The 20082-nt window shown below is 37.3% G+C and overlaps 2 protein-coding genes and 1 non-coding gene across 15 annotated transcripts in view; 2 read left to right on the top strand and 1 right to left on the bottom strand.

Moving 5' to 3' along the window:
* Positions 1-1309: 1309 nt before the first annotated feature.
* GPR65 (G protein-coupled receptor 65) lies at positions 1310-20061 on the bottom strand. Of its 9 annotated transcripts, XM_078335573.1 has the most exons (6): positions 19534-20061; positions 16980-17065; positions 8175-8224; positions 7041-7227; positions 3210-3311; positions 1310-2995 (listed from the first exon to the last, which is right to left on the bottom strand). In XM_078335573.1, the coding sequence occupies exon 6, from the start codon at positions 2535-2537 to the stop codon at positions 1524-1526; it is 1014 nt and encodes a 337-aa protein (XP_078191699.1). In that variant the 5' UTR covers positions 2538-2995; positions 3210-3311; positions 7041-7227; positions 8175-8224; positions 16980-17065; positions 19534-20061; the 3' UTR covers positions 1310-1523. The 9 variants fall into 9 exon arrangements, with proteins under 9 accessions (XP_078191699.1, XP_078191698.1, XP_078191701.1 ...); XM_078335572.1 differs by having other exon boundaries at positions 8175-17065; XM_078335575.1 differs by lacking the exon at positions 16980-17065.
* On the top strand, positions 16520-16623 carry LOC118145305 (U6 spliceosomal RNA). Its single transcript, XR_004730429.1, has one exon. It is a non-coding gene; the product is annotated as a U6 spliceosomal RNA (small nuclear RNA).
* GALC (galactosylceramidase) overlaps positions 19789-20082 on the top strand; it is a 64833-nt gene continuing 64539 nt past the window's right edge. For all 5 annotated transcript variants that reach the window (XM_078335569.1, XM_078335566.1, XM_078335568.1 and 2 more), the window contains exon 1: positions 19789-20003. Coding sequence is in view for 3 of the 5 variants with exons in the window: in XM_078335566.1 (XP_078191692.1) it covers positions 19809-20003 (195 nt within the window). In the remaining 2 variants the exon portion in view is untranslated. The remainder of the gene's footprint in view (positions 20004-20082) is intronic.

The following is a 20082-nucleotide window of genomic DNA, read 5'->3' as shown; positions in this document are numbered from 1 at the left end:
TCTCTTGCCCAGGCATGGTGGCTCGCGCCGATAATCCCAGCACTTTGGAAGGCTGAGGTGGGATGATCACTTGAGGTCGGGAGTTTGATCAAGATCAGCCTGGGCAACATGGTGAAACTCCGTTTCTAGTAAAAATACAAAAATTGGATTGGAGTGGTGGTGGGTGCTTGTAATCCCAGCTACTTAAGAGGCTGAGGCAAAAAAATTGCTTGAATCTGGGAGGTGGAGGCTGCAGTGAGCAAAGATCACACCACTGCACTCCTTCCTGGGCAACAAAGGGAGACTCTGACTCAAAAAAAAAAAAAAAAAAAAAAAAGAATAGAAACTCTCAAAATATTCTAAGATTTTAAGTCCAAAAAGAAGCCTCTGAATGTAAGATGTAATAGAACTATTTATTTGTCTATTCATTAAACTTCTGGTAATTTCAACTATGTTATACCCAGCTATAAAAGAAATCAAAACAAAACTCAGAGCCTACTTACTTTAACTTTATATAGAAATCATTGAGCTCAGTGACTAGGTTTCTGAACTAATGTAAACTTCATGAGGCTTCATGAGACCATTTCTTTCATAGTCCCAGTACTTAACTCAAAACCTAGTTTATGGAATGAGGTCAATAAATATTTGTTAATGAAGCCAAGTGATTAGATAAACAACATGTAGTATAACCATGCAACAGAATACTATGAGGCCATAAAAAGAAATGAAATGTTGATACATTCTATACACGGATAAAACTTGAAACCATTATACTAAGTGAAATAAGTCACAATAGGCCACATATTGCATATTTCTATTTATATGAAATGTTCAGAATATGATAATCCTTAGAGACTGAAAGTAAATTAATAAGTGGCATGGACAGGAGAACAGGGAGCGACTGCTAAGGATATAAGATTTCTTTGATGGGTGATGAAAATTTTCTGAGTGTAGTGATGGTTGCCCATCTCTGTGAATATACTAAACATTGCTGAGTTGTACATATTACACAGTTGAATTTTAAGTTATATAAATATTGTGTCAATAAAGCAGTTATTTTATACAAGATAAAAAAATAAAGATTTGTTAATGAATGAGGAGATTAGAAGCAGTATTCAGTAGCTGGGGTTGTTGGAGAGCAGTACACGAAATTAGTAGAACTGATGGCTGATACCCTGGAAACCAGAGAAAGAGTGAGAAAAATCATAAAACCCAGACACAAAGACCATTGCTTTGGAGAAACAGTCCTACATACCTTACTGACTCTAAGTGATTATAGCACAGATACAGAAACGATTTCCATGAACAATAACGACCCTGAGTCATTAGGAAACTTTTGAACTTTGTTTAATATACCTCATTTGATACAACTCAGGGAGGGAGCTGTACAATGCACTTTTAAGATATTTTATTGGACAGGATTAAAATATCACTCTGAGAACCCTTCGTCCCTTCTCATGCTAGATTTCCTTTTCAAAATGTGACTTGATCATATAATAATGTATACCTTAAACCTCCCTTTCTTCAAAAGATCCTTGGTTCTTCTATTCCAGGACCTCTAATTCCAAAGTATCTTTTGTAGACCCAGAAAGTATGCATTTTCTTTGTCTTTGTGATGTATTACACCTCCCAGTACAGAATTTTAATATATTCCACATATCGTATCGTCCTGTTTCAGTTACAAAGCAGTACAGAATTGGATCAGCAACACAATTTAAACTTGTTAATGCGACCGTGATTCTATACATCGTGTAAGTCTGCTTCCCAGACTTGCTGTGGTCATTGAAATTCACATCATGCTCTAAAATGCAGCGAATCAGCAACATCACATGAAAGGGAGTAAAGCATAAGACAAAAGTCACTGTGATGCTGACAAGTAGTTTTATGATTCTCTTCTTTTCCTTGTTTTCTGTGGCTTTATTGTGCCGCACAGCTTGGTAGACTTTCTGGTTGCAGATCAGGATGGTGACCAAAGGTATTGCATAGCCTGTACACGTCCTGAACAAGTTGAGGTTGATTTGCCATTTCTCTAAAGGGTATTTGTCATAGCATAAAGTAAAATTAGACTTTTTGGCATCGCAATATTCAACACTTGTTTCATCTTCCCACAACATGACAGCATTGAAGATGGTTTCCAATACCCAGATGGAAAGGCTGACCATGAGTGCAAATCTTCTTGTCCTTAGGAAAAAAAACTTCAAAGGGTAGACAACAGCCAAATACCGATCAACGGCAATGCAGGCGAGGAAGGCTGTGCTGCTGTAGAAGTTCATGTACGTGAAGAAAGCACTTCCTTTGCACAAGGCAGGAGAGAAAGTCCAGTTGTCTTGATTCCAAGTATAATCAATCCATAAAGGGAGAGTTAATGCATAGAGCAAATCTGACAGTGACAAACTGAAGAGGTAAATTCCTAGTTCACTTTCCTTCTTTGCTTGCAGGAAAGACACACATAGAGATCCAATATTGGCCGGAATGCTGACTATAATCACAAAGATGTAAACAATAGGAAACAAATAGTGATCCAGGTCATGCTGTTCTTCAATACATGTGCTGTTCATGTTTTTCTTTTTAAGGTAGCAATTATATTAGTTCTTAGAAGGTAAACAGAAAAGTAGTCTTGTCTCGTTGTAGTTTGTTTTGAACATCAAATTCTCTTTTACTGTTTTTTTTTTTTCAATTTTTCTTTGTTGTTTAAAGTTCTAATTAATTCATCAATGCTTTTAAAGGGGGGATGTAGATCAATTTCTACACAAGTACCAGCAGTCAGAAGTCAAAATCCAGGCTCCTGACAGTTGGCTAAAGGGATCAACTGAATTTACTGAACAGAAGTCCATGCGTTCATTATCACAGAACACTGGCAAAACCCACAAGGATCAACTGGGGTATTTGTAAGTGTGAATGGTGAGTTGTCTGCAATTTGTTTTTCTTCATAAATCTCAGTTGATTGGTAGAAACATGAACATATAAGGCTTTGTTTTCACGGAGATTGGTATTTCCTTCTAAAATTCCTTTCTTTCTGTAATGAAAGATGAATTAAAATAGTTTAGATGTTTAAGATACATAACTTCATTACAATAATGATTTTGAAACAATCCCTTTTTGTTTTATTTATGGAGATATTGAAATTGCATTAAGTTACAGAGAAGGTGTTTAAAATGGGAAAACTGTCTGATTGACTTCAGTAAATAAAATCAAGCCAAGATATTTTACTTATTTCAAATAAGAATTACCTGAGGTATTTTATTTCTCAATAGACATGACCTAAGAACATAAACAAATTTCTTAGGAAGGCATATATGTTCCAGTGAATTTTATTTCTCAGTGGACATGACCTAAGAAGATAAAACTCAAGTTAGAAAGCCATTTTAGCAGCTAAAGATTTCTGTTATTTGTCTGTAATTGGTAAATACTTTTCAGTGTGTGATCAACTGTATGGTTATATGATTTCAAATTTCTAATTTCATATGCAATCTAGGTATATGGCACTTTCAAAAATCACCTTATTATTCAAAGAAATAGTATAATAGAAATACATCAAAGTTGTAGAATTTTAAAATGTAGCAGTTTGTTAAACCTTAGCATATAATTAGACAACCCTACCTCTGTTAATCTTTTTGTTTCCTTTGTAGGCTAATACACTTTATCTTTCTTATAATTTTATAAATGAGAGGACAGAATGTTCTCAATTCTGGGTAAAATCTTAGAATCATTAATTTCCACCTTTATACCTGATAGTTTATGAGGCATCTTTTTAAAGCTATGATGTCATAGATTGACATAAGAGTAAAGGTTCCATCCTTCTCTCCATACTGGAGTAGAGAAATACTTTGTCTATATCCCCTTGCTAGTGAGTTCTACTGGTGGTTTAGATGATTTACCTGGTGAATACCTTCACAGAAAGCTTTGTAGAAACACTATTCAGGGTACCAGAATCACTCCCTTCCAACTTTTTGAGTCCTGAGCACAAAAAGACCTGCCAGCACAAGTCACAAGAATTCTGCTAGAAGAGTAAACCATATGGGAGAATATATTTCTCTTAAACCTAAAAAATAGGTTGATAAAGATAGGTTGACATAGAAAGATGTGAAAAACAGCCTTTTAAATAAATAGGGAGACTTCCAAAGGGGGAAAAAAATTTGTGATGGAGCAAAGGAGGTGGGAGCTGCTATCAGGGAGGTGAGTGAGCACTGAAGCTCTGGATGGCCTGAAGACATATGTAGATCTGGAGGAACTAACTAGGAATCAGAGAAACTAGAGACAAAGCTTGGGCCTATGCAGGTTGGAAGGGGTCCTTGACCATCCCAAACACATGGGATCCAGGAACATCTGCTGTCAGGGAAAGGGTGAGCTAGAAAATAAACAAAATAAAATAACAAACTCCACAGACATTTGCAGACAGGAGAGAAAAGATGGCAATTTCCCTGCTTCTGCTTGGTTTCTATGAGGAGTTATAATAAAAAATTCTACCCTAAGTACTTGTGGCCTCTGGGATCCTCACTTTGCAAGTGGGTCTGGGCCTACATTGTTAGTTTGATCCTGCAAACTTCAGGCCAACCTACATGCTCAACTTCATTAGTCATCAGAGGAATTCAAACTAAGATTAAAACGATATGCCACTACACACCCAACAGAATAAATAAAATGAAAATAAGACAACATATCAAGTGCTAGTGAGGAAATAGAACACCTCGACTCATACGCTGTTATTTAACAAACTATTTGGCACTTATGCGTACCATATGATCCAGCAATTCCACCTCTAGGTATCTGTTCAACATAAATGCATACATAAATTAACCAAAAGACAGGTACTAGAATTAGAATGTTCACAGTAGCGCTATTGGTAATATCCCCTAACTAGAATGTCCATTAGCAGTATAATAGATGAGTAAACTGGGATATAGTAACACCATTGAAATCTACACCTCAATGAAAATAAATAAATTATTGCTACACACAATCACATAGTTGTAGATCACAAATATAATGCTGAGTGATAGATAAATGCAAAAAAAAGTATGTATTATCTGATACAAATCAGGCAAAGTTAATCTATGCTGTTAGGAGTCTGAGCAGTGGTCACCTTTGGGGAAAGTCTGGGTGCTGCTGGAACAGGGCATGAGGAAGACTTCTGAAATTTAGTAACGTTCTATTTCTTCATAGGGGTGACTGCTTTAATGAGCATGCTCAATTTGTAGAAATGTATCAAGCTGTACACTTAGGATATGTGCATTTTGCTGCATGTGTATTGTATTGCAATGAAAGCATTAAAGAGTGGAATCAAAAGGCTGTGTGAGATGGCACATAGAGCATCTTGACAAACGTGTTTTACCTGAAGATGGAACATATATGCCTTCCTAAGAAATTTGATTTTATTTCTATCCTCATACATACAATGTAATTGAAAGAAAGAAAATAATAAATAAATAATTTACATAGTTACGAAAATATATTCACCAAAAATATAGGTTGACTATATATGAAAAAATAAGTTCTAGGATCCTGGAAGAAGTAGACACAGATTCTCCCTTGAGCAAGGTCTCTTAACTGAGGCCTCAAAGAATCCTACAGATAGAGTTCTAACAAATATGACCTTATTCACACACACACACACACACACACACACACACACAGAAATAAGCCACTATGTCTGAGATTGAGCAGAAACAACAAAGAAGGATACTAGATCTGCAAAACCTTTAGAGATAAAATTAATATGCATATAACACAAAACAGATATGTTTATATGTTGAAAGAAACAAAAGAAGGGATTTAAACACATGAGTAGGGAGGAAGAGATTATTTAAAAAATGACAAGTCATATTTTTTAGAAAGATTGAAAAAATTTCTAAAATTAAAAAACATAATAATCTAAATTTAAAAATCAACACAGGGACTAACCAACTAATTAGATCAGGCTGAAGAGAAAATTAGTATATTGCAAGATAGAGATAAAGAAGTAACACAAAATTATCAGCATGTTAAGGACATGAAAAGATGTTAAAAAGATAGAGAATAAGGTGAAAAGGACAGCATATGCATAATTGGAATTCCATAAAGACTGAGAGAGGATGTTGAAAGGGCAATATTCACACAGATGATGAACTTTCTAGAACTGATGAAGGGATACTGAGGATGGATGAAGAATCCTCATGGATTCATTCCTCATGGATCTTTAATCCTCATAGAATCTTCGGATTTATGAAGCCTAAAAAAATCCCCAATAGGATTAAAAACACACAAAAATGAAAACCTATATTTAGTCACATTGCAAAAATATTGCAGCTTACCAAAGACTAAGAAAAAAAGAGCCAGAGAGGTAAGATGGACAATGACTACCTATAAATGATGGAGTTTAGATGGACAAAAGACTTCTCAACAGCGATAGCAGACAGCAGAAGATTAAAAGTTCCAAACTTCTAAGAAAATATATGTCATCCTATAATTGCGTACTCAACAGAACTAAATTTCAAGGACCAGAGCAAGAATTAGGACATTTTCAGATAAACTACCACTGAGAACATTTCCATCTAAAATTCCCACTAAAGAAACTTTTAAAGGATATAGTTGATGTAGGAAAAGGACACCAGAATAATGTCTGAGATGCAGGAAGGATTGAATCAGCCCCCTGCGGATGGGATTCTGATGCAAACACAACACATCCAACTCTAGGCTCGTGTGTCTTGGGGAGAACACCTGAACCATGAAAAAAATCCTCCCTTAAGACCAGGACCAAGAGAAAATTGGGTAATGGGCAGTGTGTACCTCTTCCTCCTCTGTCCATGTTCCTTCAATAAATATGCATCATTTTCTTTTAAAATGGTATGATAGATTAAATGAAAAAATGATTTTTAGAAAGGTTTATAAAGTTTTCAATGGAATACATTTCTCTAGCTGTAAAAGCACTTCTGCCTTGACTTAACCACAAGACAGGATGGGTTGATGAAGCACGTCTTCTCTGTAGTGACGCAGAGGCAATACAGACTTGTGGTTACCAGCGTGGGCTATGGAGACAATTCGAAAGCCTCTCGATGGGATCTGGGCCCATTGTGTTTCCTTACCTTCTAAGTTCCAGTTTTCACATGTGTAAGTTAGTATCCACTTTGTAAGATTGTTGTGAGGGCTAAATGAAATGACATATGAAGCAAAGTACTAGCACATGAGCGGCATTCACTGTACATGAGCTGGTAATATTGTTTTAATGCCATTGATAGTCTGCAGCCAATCTTGGTGCTATCCCCAAATTTCCTGAAAAGAAATCATCTTTAGCCATCTAGCCAGAGCATATCAGAAAACTAGAGGTGCTCAGAGTATAATTTGTATGGTAACACTTCACATATAATACCAAGTTCTACAGATAATAGTTGTTCATTTAATTTGGATGGTCTGATATTTTAATGGAATACTGTATGTAATTCCTATTATAGTATTCATGTATCTTTTCAGATATTATTTTGGTTCCTTTAATCAAATTTTGAGAAAATTGCTTTTACAACCATCATTGAGAAATTTAGGTGAGTTTTTAATTTTAAAATTTTTACCAAATGTCAAAAAAGATAATCTACAGAACACTAAAGTATGTCTATTCTTGACCAGCTCTAAAAACAGTACAAATCACTGATGAAGATGACCAAAAATAAAATATTTTCCTACAGTGTTATAGAAAATGCTTGCTTTCATTTATCAGTTTAATAGTTACTTATTAAGACTCTACTATATTTCAAGCACTGTGATAGTCACTTTTTAACCAAGAATTATTACTTGGCATTTATTAATACTGGAAATATTCTTTCCTAACACCACATATTTTTCTGATGGATATCAAAAGTATTACTGGACCATTGTACAGATGAGGGATTGGTGCCAGATAGCTCTAAAGCCAGGAGCTGGTAGGCTTCTTCCCAAATACTGAACAAAGTTTGCCAAAGCTCTGTTTCCTGAAAAGAAAATAAAGTATAAAGAACCCCCTTTTTCTATATTTATAGTTTTACCTAGTTTTAAATTTAAATTTTGGCCCTTTACCGCTGCTCAAAGTAGAAGAAACCATGTGGCTTCCTCATTTCTTTCTCTCTTATAATGCTTTGCATTACTACATTTATACAGTCGAAACAAGGTAGAATGTTGCGAACATCGCTGACAATTATGCCAAAGCATGCTATCTACTTTAAAATCTTATTTTTTAATCTTGTACTTACTCATGTTCGGGTGATGCGTTTGTTGACCGAGGAGCTTGATAAATCTGTGCCTGCATCAAGTCAAGAAGAGAAACCAACACTGCTGAGGGGACAGGAAATTGCACTCATATTTCACCACAAACCAATGAGGAAGCAGCATCTCAAGGACGTGCATTATCCAAATTTGCACAAAAATGTCTTCTAAATACTTTTAAAGATGTTTTTATTTATTGTTTGCTGTACTGTAATTTTTATAACTCGCTTGTCTCACTGTGTCTTAATTACAAGGGTATACTGATATTATATGCCCTGTGCTTAATGGAATATATGTTAGATATCTTTAATCATTCATTCATTCATTCCTCATTCAATCATTCATTGACTCATCATGCTTTGTATTCTTAGGGAGTGTGCTGGGAGATGTATAGGAACTGGCTATCAACCAAAAGGAGTTTTTTTTACTTAGAAAAAGAGAAAGACATGTTTAATAATAATTGTAGTGCAATGGCAAAATGAAAAAGTACTTCAAGAGGGGTACAGATAAAATAGAATGAGTCATTTGGATGTGCAAGACGGGAGGATATTGTAGATAGACTGAGTGTGATAAAGTTTCTGGGAAAAAAAAGAAGACAGAGAATTGGGGATTGGGATTTAATGATAGATATTGTGCTATTTAAGGCAGGGGTTAAGGTAGCCAACTTCGTAAAGTCTTTTTTTTTTTTTTTTTGAGGGACTAATGGGATTGGATATACAGTATTTGATTGTAAAACTATTTCTCCTTTGAGTCTCCTCTTGGAATAGAAAACAGAGATGGCTAAAACCAGTTGAATTAACTGGCTGAGACAACTAAATAATTTTATAAAACTTGAAAATTTTATTTGAGAAAGACTTATATTTTTAGTATAAGAACTCATCGACTTTAGCAAGTTAAAGTTAAAGCCAAATCTCTAAGTGGTTTAATATGAAGTGAAATTCGCTTCTATAACTTTCTTACTATTGATATATAAAAAAGTCAGAGATATCACTTTGAAGAACAGAATTGATTTGGGATGAAGACATTTAACCTAATTCTGAAGACTGTAATCAGGACATTTTGACTCTGTCTTTATAAAAGGACATTAAGGGTTGTTGGTGATGGCTATATTTTTTCTCCCTACCCAGAGATGGAAAAGATGAGCCTGGCTTTTCATATTAAAGTTCTTCAGGGTATATGAGGAATGTAGAGGTTTTCAATACTGCCTTTGCAGGTCTTTCTTTGAGAATAATAAAACTAATACCTTACATTTATAAAGTACATGAGCATTTATAAAGTAATTTAGCATATAGTAAATCATAAATTAGAATATATTGTTACTAAAATAAAAATTAAGTATAAGGTAAAAAATTAATAAAAAATGTCTTGAACTTTTACAAAAATGAGAGTAACGATTTCAGTTTACTCGTGACTAATTCAAAATTTTCACTTTTGCTTGGTTTCGCACATCCACTTATCTGTGATTTCTATTTCATAACTCTCATGATCTCTTATTTTATCAGAATAGACAAAACTTCTGCTTTTAGGGAAAGGGTATTTTCTTATCCATATCAAATATTTATGTATTTTGCTTTTAAAAAAAAGTATGTAGTTAAGAAACACAAGAAACTTTCACTTCTCCTGATCAAACAGGAGAAAAAGCTGGTGCTGACCTATACTAAAACCTTGCCAACTCTACCCAAAAAGAAATTTACCAGCTTTTAAGAGATTTGCTCCTTGATACAGAAAATATGGCAATACTGTATTGTTCAACTATAGGGCTATCTATTACAATAAATGGTTAGAAATTTTAGACCACTGAGTCACTGTGACATTTTAATAATAAAACGATGAGATAAAGATGATTAGTAGTTATTCAGAATGCTGCCTTAAGCGGGTAGGCATTTCTGACCGATTATTTGGTCTTCTGTGGTCACAAACTGGGGACCCAACACTGGCCAGTTGGGCTACTTATGGGGTAACGGGGAAGAGATTGTGGATCTACCTGGTTCCAACTTCTCCATGGGGTAGACAGTGCAAGAGTGTGTTCTACTGATGAAGGGGTCCTTTGTGGGGCCACACTATTTGCTAGGTGTACTTTCTCTAGTTAAAGCAGCAACCAAATGTGGCAGGGTAAGATTTTGAAATAATGCTGTTTTTTCCCAGCCACATTTCTTTTCACTCTAGCCCTACAATTACACAATCAGTGAACCATTTTGCATTTATTACCTCAAGGAAATTTCTGGCACAAAGCAGGGGGAAAAAAAAGAAGACAATGTGAGTTTTGAGTTTCAAAAGATTTAGGGAACTCAAGGCCATGGAAAACACTGAGGCACAGACAATATGATTGGGAGAATATCTGTTGAAATAAAATAAAGCTTCCCAGCCCCCAAAACAAAAAGATTGTCCTGCTTGATAGGGGTTGGGCTTACCGTTGCGAGAGAGGAAGTATGTACAAGAGCTTAGATGTGGTGAGCATTTGAGAAAGGGGCCCTGCATCCTGATTACTGTACTCTTCCAAGCAAGTCCTGAGGTAGGGGTGGTTGACAAATATCCTAGATGAGTTGTGTGATTTGGGGAGGAGAATGAACCTGTGCCTCATTTTCAAAAAGAGACGCAGGACTATGAGACAGCCTCACTGTTGTAGTTGGGGTATGGTTTGTTTGTCTTCACAAAGCTGGTGTTGAAATTTGATTCCCAGTGTGGCCTAGTGGGAGATATTTGGGCAATAGGGGTGGATCCTTCCCTAATGACTTGGTGTGTTCTGAGGTAGTGACTTCTGTCTCTGGATTAGTTTTCCCAGGAATGGATTAGATCTAGAGAGAGTGGGCTGTTATAAGAGCCTGGATACTTCGCTGTTTTCCCCCTCTTTGCATGTGTCCACTTTCCTTTGGACTTTCTCTGCCATGCTGTGGTGCAGCATGAAAGCTTTTGCCAGAAGCCACGGCCACACCTTTGAATTTCTTGGCCTACAGAATCATGAGCTAAACAAACCTCTTTTCTTTATAAATTATCCAGTCTCAGGTATTCTTTTACAGCAACGCAAAATGAACTAAGACACTCATCAAGTCCCTCTGTGCCCATATAGCACAGATGGAGTAGAATGATTTCTGGACGCCATGAGGGGCACGAAGAAATGATGGGAAGCTTCAGCCCACCGCACAGCACTTTCAGTGGCCCAGTGCAGCGCTTTGTCATCACTGATAAGGAACAACTCAGATTAATACTACATGGGTTAACTACCAATACTACATGGGTTAACTACCCATGGGTTAAAGACCAGAAGGGAAAGAGGGTGTCTCAGGAGATGCCAGCATTGATATAGGGCAGTTCTGAGAACCAAGGGTCAAGCTACCCTCCAGCTCTGGCAACATGAAAAGTCCCTGACTTTGAGATGGTGTTATGAGCTGAATTGTGTCCTTCCCCAAAATTCATATGCTGAGGTCCTAATCCTCAGTACCTCAGAATGTGGCCGCATTTGGATACAGGGCCTTTACAGGGGTGATTAAATTAAAATAAAGCCGCAAGGAAAGGCCCTAATCCAATCTGACTGGCGTCCTTATAGGAAGAGGAAATTTGGTAGCTTAGAAGAAATGGAGATGTTCCTAGACACATACAAATTGCCAAGACTGAAACATTAAAAACACACACACACACACACACACACACACACACACACACACACACAGAAAATCTGAAGAGACCAATAACAAGTAAGGAAATGTTATCAGTAATAAAAAGTCTACTACCAAAGGAAAGCCCAGGACCTAAAGTCTTCACTGCTGAATTCTACCAAACATTTAAAAAAGTCATACCAATTCTTCTCAAACTCTTCCAAAAAAATTTGGAGAAGTGGGAATACTTCCCAATTTATTTTATGAGGCCAGCATTACCTGGATACCAAAACCAGAAAGAACACTACAAAACAAAAGATTACACACAAATGTCCTGATGAATATAAGATACAAAAATCCTCAACAAAATACTAGCAAACTGAATTCAACAGCACATAAACAGGATCTTTCACAATACATCACTTTAACAGAATGAAGGACAAAAGCCATTTGATATTTCTATAGATGCATAAAAAGCATTTGACAAAACTTAACATCCTTTTATAATAACTCTCAATAAATTAGGTGTAGAAGGAATGTACCTCAACATAATAAAGGCCATATATGACAAACCCATGGCTCACATTATACTAAATAGTGAAAGTTAAAAGCTTTCCCACTAAGATCAGAAACAGGGCAGAATGCTTACTCCTGCATTTTTATTTAATATAGTACTGGAAGTCCTAGCTAGAGCAATTAAGCAAGAGGAAGAAATAAAAGATATCCTAATTAAAAAGGAAGAGGTTAAATTGTTCCTGTTTGCAAATGACACAATTTTATATATAAGAAACCATAAAGACTCTATCAAAAAACATTAGAACAAATAAACAAATTCAGTAAACTCACAGTATACAAAATCAACGCACATATGAATAGCATGTCTATACACTAAATACACTAAAAATGAACCATTCTAAAAATAAATCAAGGAAATAATCTCATTTATGATAGCTATAAAAATATGTAGAAATAAATTTAACCAACGAGATGAAGGACCTGTATGCTGAAAACTATAAAACACTGATGAAAGAAACTGAAGAAGACACAAATAAATGGAAATATGTTCCATGCTCATGGATCAGAAGAATTACTATTGTCAAAATGTTCATACTACTCAAATCAATCTAAAGATGCAATGCAATTCCTATAAAAATTCCAATGTTATTTTTCACAGAATGAGAAAATGCAACCATAAAATTTATACAGGATAAAAAATAACTCCGAATTTCCAAAGCAATGTTGGGCAAAAAGAACAAAGCTAGGGGTATCATATGACTTGACTCCAAAATCGACTACAATGTTACAGTAATCAAAACAGTATGGTGCTGGCATAAGAACAGAAACATAGATCAATAGAGCAGAATAAAAAGCTCAGAAATAAATACACACATTTACAGTTAATTGATTTTTGAAAAAGGTACCAAAAATACATGGGGAAAGGAAGTCTCTTCCATAAATGGTGTTGGGACACCAAGATATTCACATGTAGGGGAATGGAATTAAACTTTTATCTTACCCATATGCAAACATTAACTCGAAATGGGTTAAGACTTAAATGTAAGACCTAAAACTGTAAAACTGGTAGAAGAAAACTCCATGACATTGGTCTAGGCAATAATGTTTCGGATATAACCCCCAAAACACAGGCAACAAAAGTAAAACTAGACAAATGGAATTACATTAAACTAAAAAGCTTCTGCATATCCAAAGAAACAGTCAACAGAGTGAAGAGACAACCTACACAATGAGAGAAAATATTTGCAAGCCACACATCTCAGGTGTTAATATCTAAAATAAATAAGGAACTCAATTCAATAACAAGAAAATAAATAACCTCATTAAAAATGGGCAAAGGATCTGAATTGACATTTCTCAAAAGAATACATACAAAAGGACAACAGGTATATTACAAATGCTCAAAATCACTAATCATAAGGGAAACACAAATTGAAAATACAATGAGATACACTTCACACTTGTTAAAATGGCTATGATCAAAAAGAGGAAAGAAAACATTGTCAAGGATGCAGAGAAAAGGGAACCCATGCACACTGTTGGTGACAATGTAACTAGTTTAGCCACTATGGAAAACTGGCAGTTCCTAAAAAAATTAAAAATAAAACTACCATGTGATTCAGCAATCTCACTACTGGGTATATTTCTATTAGAGAGAATTGTAATAGATGTTTCAAGAATATTTTGAGTGGTGAGAACCTCTTGTACTGTCATTTTCTTCAAGTCTGGTACCTGGGGCTAGGTGGACTCTAAAATTCTTTTCCTGGCAGGAGTGCAATCAAGTGGGTATTTACAATCCAAGGAAGAGCAGAAATATCACAGGTAAAGCATAGGAGGACAGTACAATTTCCTGGAATTTCTTTATTTGAGCAAATCTGTGCTGTGACAATTACCAGCAACGGACTACAGGTGGTGAAGGCAGTTTTTACAGTGGAGAAATGCAGATATTGAGGCTGATAATTCTTTGCAATTATCACATCAGCCTTGGATCGTAACCTGGTGTATCCTTCAGGGTTCCTTGCTGCAGGTGACAGAAACCATCTGTGGCTAACCTGAGCAGAAAATGAATGACTTTGAAAGAAATCAGGATATGGAACAAATTGATGCAGAATAGGCTAGAGTCAAAGGACAAAAAGCCAGGTCACTCTCTCTGAGCATTCAGGTGAGAATGGCACTGCTTGACCCCACTGCTTTAGGCACCTGAGGCCACCTCTGATGGAGCCTCTATGCAGTTGCCTCCTCTGAATTCTGACATGGCTTTTGTGAAATTTCTCAACTGTGCATACATTAGTTACTCTTCCAAGGTCAAATTTGCAGATTCAAGGAACTGAATGAGAAAGCCTGGCCATTGTCAGAACCTGTACTGCTGTAAGAGGGAGGATCTGGTTCCTTTAATTCTGAAGGAGGCAGAATTCTGCTTCACACCAAGACTCTCACTGTGAGGAATCAGCCACACTGGACATGGATTTGAATGACTGTAGACAACAACCCAGCAAAAAGAAAAATTGAGACCAATACAAAGATAGGAATAATCTGTTTTTGCAGAATTAATTGTGGGGAAAGCAGTAAGCTCAAAAGTTATATGATAGTTACGTAGGTATGTCATTTATGTTACTATTTATATAATAAGCACTCATATAACACATAGGATGTGTGGGTCACTCTTCTAAGTGCTATATGAATATTAGCTTGTCCAATGTTCATATTAATATATTGCCATCATTATCTCTATTTTATGGATGGGTAAACCGAAGCCCAAGGAAGTTATATAACTTAACCAAAATTACACTGCTACTAAGGGATAAGAGAAAGATTTGAAGCCAGAAAACCTGGGGCTTCGGAGTCAATATTGTAACTACTACACTATATTGCTCTTTACTATAGACGCTTTTATTTGTAGTTATACTTACGAAAAATGTTCATTGAGCAATTTATAATTTATTTCATTAGGTGGATTCTGTCCTCTGAATTATTTTCATCTTGTTTATATAAAGTCCTGTATTAATAGAACCCTATAACATATGTTAGGGAGAAGTCACTGAACAGGGCAGTGTAACTAACAGCTGCAATCAAGAAACATGTCCAATGTTGAAAGACCAGACAAATAACAGATGTTGGATATATACCGAAAGGAATATAATTCATTCTCCCGTAAAGACATATGCAAGTTATGGTCATTTCAGCACTTTTTACAATACCAAAGACATGGAATCAACCTAAATGTCCATCAACAGTCCATCAATGGATAAATAAAATGTGTTACATATATACCATGGAATACTAAAACAGCTGTAAAAAAAGAATGAGATCATGTCCTTTGCAGCAACATGAATGGAGCTGGAGGCCATTACCCTAAGGAGACTAACACAGGAACAGACAACCAAATCCTGCATATTCTCAGTTATAAGTGGGAGCTAAACATCAAGTACATATAAACACAAAGAACGAAACAACAGGCACTGGCGCTGGCTTGAGGGTGGAGGGTGGATAGTGGGAGGTGGGAAGTGGGGGAGGATTAAAAAACTACCTATTGTTTATACCTGGGTGATGAAATCATCTGTACATTAACCCCCATGACATGCAATTTACCTGTGTAACAAACCTGCATGTGCACCCCTGGACTTAAAATAAAAGTTAAAAAAAATAGCAGATGTTACAGGACAGTTCATGAAGAGAAAGCACTGTACACTCTTATGTCCCAGGGGACTCTTACTTTAAGAAATGTTTCCAGCTCCCTTTGTAAATAATTCTTTCTTCACCATTCAGTGATTTTTTTTAAAGTTCAATTCAACTAATATTTATTGAGTACTCAGCATGGTTTGGGCACTGTGCTTAAGAAGTACAAAGAAGAAATAAACTTGGCCTCCACCCTGGAATTTCTGACAGCCTAATAGCAAAAACATGGAACCAACCTAAATGCTCATCAATGATAGACAGAAGGGGAGGTGGACTGATTTCTAAAAGTAAAGACTTTTCCTGAAGTGAGACAACATAATGCTATTATACTCTTTTATGATAGTCTTGGGGGTGGGGGGAAGGACAAAAAAAAAAAAAATCCAGATTGCTATTCAAGTTTATCAATAAATTTTCATTAAAGGATCTCTGATCCTTCTCAAAAGACCATTTGATTTTGATCACATTTAATTTAAAAAAGGAGAGATTTGGGGTGGCTGAAGTGTAGCTGTGATATCTAGAAACACCTGTGATTTAAGAGAAAAACCATTGTGTTTCCTTTGGCAGCACATAAATGAACATTGGAATGTTACAGAGATTACTGTGGCCCCTGAGCAAGGATGACATGCAAATTCTATAAGTGCTTCAGATTAAAAAGAGAGAAACACTGTCATTACTTTCTAAACTCATTTAAAATCTGAAAATTAGGACCTTCCTTCTCTCTTGCCATCTTATCTCACTGACCCTGATTCACAGACACAAGGGAAGCTAAGCATATGATCACTTGTCTGGTAACTGCCAGTTTTATCTGCATCTTGAGCACATTTGAGTGTTGTGCCCAGCACTTCAAGGTTCTCTGTCAGCTTGTATTTATTGGCCTCTTATTAGAAACATTCTTGCCTAATGGTCTCATGAATATGGACTAGAAATTAGAAAGAAAAAATATTTATCTGGTAAGCAATTTCTTTGATAACTGAATGAATAGGAACTACTGGGACTTCTTGGGACTACCTTTTCCTTTAGAGTTTGTTTCCTCTTTTGCAGATTTCACACATTACTCAAATATTTGTGGCATGCCTTCCAAGTATAAGGTGCATCTGAGGAAGGAGAAAAGGGAAAACTTAGTTGGGTAGAGAGCTAGAGCTGGCCTTTGGTAAAATTCTTTTAAACAGAAAGACAGCCTGAAAAAATCAAGATACAGGCATAAATAGAGTGGCCTGGGGAAAACTCAGGCAACAGCTGCACTGTTAAGAAAATAAGGTCCAGCATAGAAGCCTTTTGGTCTTTATGTGATTAGTGGGCTCCCAGGGAAAAGTTTCCTGCACTTTTCAGGGACATACATGGTGGGCTCCATGAGAACTTGTAAGGGGGTGGAAAGAACAGACCCACAGTTACACAAAAAAGAGAAGTTGAACTTTGTGCTTACCCAAGACATACCCGCAGCTGCACAGACAAGGGGAGTTGCACAGACAGCTTTACAGATACAGATAAGTTACACAAACAGCTACAGAGATCAGAGGAGTTTCTTATAAAAGCTTTTGGATTCAACTGTAAAAGTGGCAACCCATCTGAGACCCCTCTCCACTGAAGAAAACTTTCTTCTTTTACATAGCAAACTTTTCCTTCAACTTCACTCTGGTGTCCACGCTCCTTAATTCTCTTGGTTGTGAGACAACAAGCTTGGATAATACCTCAGACAACAAGACCATTGACCACTGACCCATTGCACTATGATGTGCTACTGGAGGATGTATGCTGGGTATTCATATATCATCACGCAACTTCCTAATTTTATGTGTATGGTAGTTTCCTCTGTTATCACCTTGGTATTTCCTACCTAGTAAAGGTGTTACATGGGTCTTATGTGCTTCTTAAGAGCTGGTCAGAGAAACTTAACATTCATTTGATGGAATGGTTACCACAGATGCTCCAGCTCATGCTTAAAATATTGTGTTAGAACAAATGGATCACAGTGAATTCTGTAAGGGTAAATCCACAGAACTGGAAAATTACTGACTTGCATCATAAACTGGTAGCAGCGGGAAGACAGAGTTTGGATTCGTGTTATACTGGGGAGAGAAGAAACCAAGGAAAATAAGTGGTTCATACACAGGGGACTATTTAACTGATCTAAGCCAGAAAACTACAGAGGGTGAAAGGAGCATTATCAATACTTATGTTTGGACAACAGACATAAGTTGTGACTGTCCTTGGTAAACCAGGATAGATGGAGAGTAATTTAAAAAGAGAGAAAGAACAAACACAGCTAATGTACATTAAGAACCCAGGGATATCAGAGGACCTGATATGCATATTTATGGGATTGCCCAGAGATTTGACCTTCAAATATAATTGAGTTCTGGAAACTTAGATTTAGGTTTGTGGTTAAGTGGCAAAATAATCAGATTCCAAATAGCTTCTGCAGACAAATTCCCAAAGGTCCTAAAGTCTCTGGGTCTTTTTGTTGCCATTGTGACATCTTAGGGGCTTGTGTAGACAATGATAACCAGTTCCATACTTCTGCTAAGAGAAATTTTGGGATCAAAAAATCTTTCTTTGTAGCTCTTCAGAGTCTCTTTAATTTACTTCAATAACAAGGAAATCAGAAATCTCAGGACAGTGCTGAATGTGGCAGAAATTCCAGGGCAATTCATAACTTTCCTACCAATTTAGAGTTATCTGTCTGGAATGATTTCAACCAACCATGGAAGATAGTTTATAAAATTGTAGGGGAGTCAGAATTTCACCTTCATCTATGTAGGGTCCCAGCAGGACCCTAGTATTAAACTGATTTAAGGTATTAATAGATTGACAGGAGAGAAGCACACAAATTTATTTTACATGGCATGGGGGTGGGGAGGAAGGCTCACACACACACAGACAAAAGACCGAAAGCAGCAGTTAAAAGCATATCCACTGAAATGGACAAAAAATAGTAAGTTATGAAACATAAAGTGAAGGGGCTTGGACTAGAGTAGTTAATTGGGTGAAGAAGCGACTAGGAAGATAGGGATTAACACACTTCTGTTTGGACAGATCTGCCTTAACTTCAACTTTCAGTCCTTGAAGGTAATAATGTTATTTTATACGGAAGACATCTTTGACATGGGAATTTCATCTCCTGGTTTTAAGACACATCCATCAGAGTGATTTTGCACCTGCTGTTTTTTTTTTTTTTAAGTGCCTTTAATCTAAAATAGTCAATATGGCACAGCAGCATATTTTGAAGTGGTATATTCTTAACTCCTTCAAAGCTAAAAGCCTTGAATATGCCGGGGTAGTTACCAGAATGGAGAACCTTCTCAGCTCACATTTGCCACATATGGAATGCATTCAGTGTACTGAGTGCTTATTAACTTTTATCTCAGTCCCTCACTCTGCTGCTCTCCTTGCCTCATCTTACATAACGGAAAACTTAGGCTCCAAAAGCAAACTGATTCCACCAAGACGACAGTGGAACTGGGACTTAGGGTCCAAGCCTGGTCCTCGCTCGAGCTAGATACTCCCTGAGATGCTGGGGAAGAGCCACAGTAGAGCCACTCATTGCCCTCTTCCCTTGGTGGACCTTGGACATCCCCCTTCCTTGCGTTAAAGTGCTCCAGCCGGTGACGCCTGAAGAGAAGCCGCAAGTAAGTACATGTGAAGCCCGGTGGTTGACCACACACATGCAAGCCATAAAAAAAGCACGCTTCTACTTTCCTCAACTGGGCGCGGGCTGAGTCAGTGGCCGTTGGCCCGCACTCAAAATGGTGGCGTCAGCGTCAGCAGCCTCCTGCCCATCTCCACCGTGGCGCTGACAGGACCCGCCTCCCTGGGCGCCGAAGTCATGTGACCGACACAATGGCTGAGATGCTGCTACCGGCTTCCCAGCAACGCCGAGTGAAAGCCATGACGGCCGCCGCGGACTCGGCGGGCCGCGCCGCGGTGCCGCTGCTGCTGTGCGCGCTGCTGGCGCCCGGCGGCGCGTACGTGCTCGACGATTCCGACGGGCTGGGCCGGGAGTTCGACGGTATCGGCGGGGTCAGCGGCGGCGGGGTAAGCGGCGGACCACAGGGTTACGCGAGGGGTGCCGAGAGCCCGCCCTTTGGGGCCCGCCCCATAAGCCCCCGCGGCG

This window comes from Callithrix jacchus, chromosome 8, assembly GCF_049354715.1.
Source record: "Callithrix jacchus isolate 240 chromosome 8, calJac240_pri, whole genome shotgun sequence".
Taxonomy (NCBI): Eukaryota; Metazoa; Chordata; class Mammalia; order Primates; family Cebidae; genus Callithrix; species Callithrix jacchus.
This window is presented reverse-complemented; position numbering and strand designations above follow the sequence as displayed.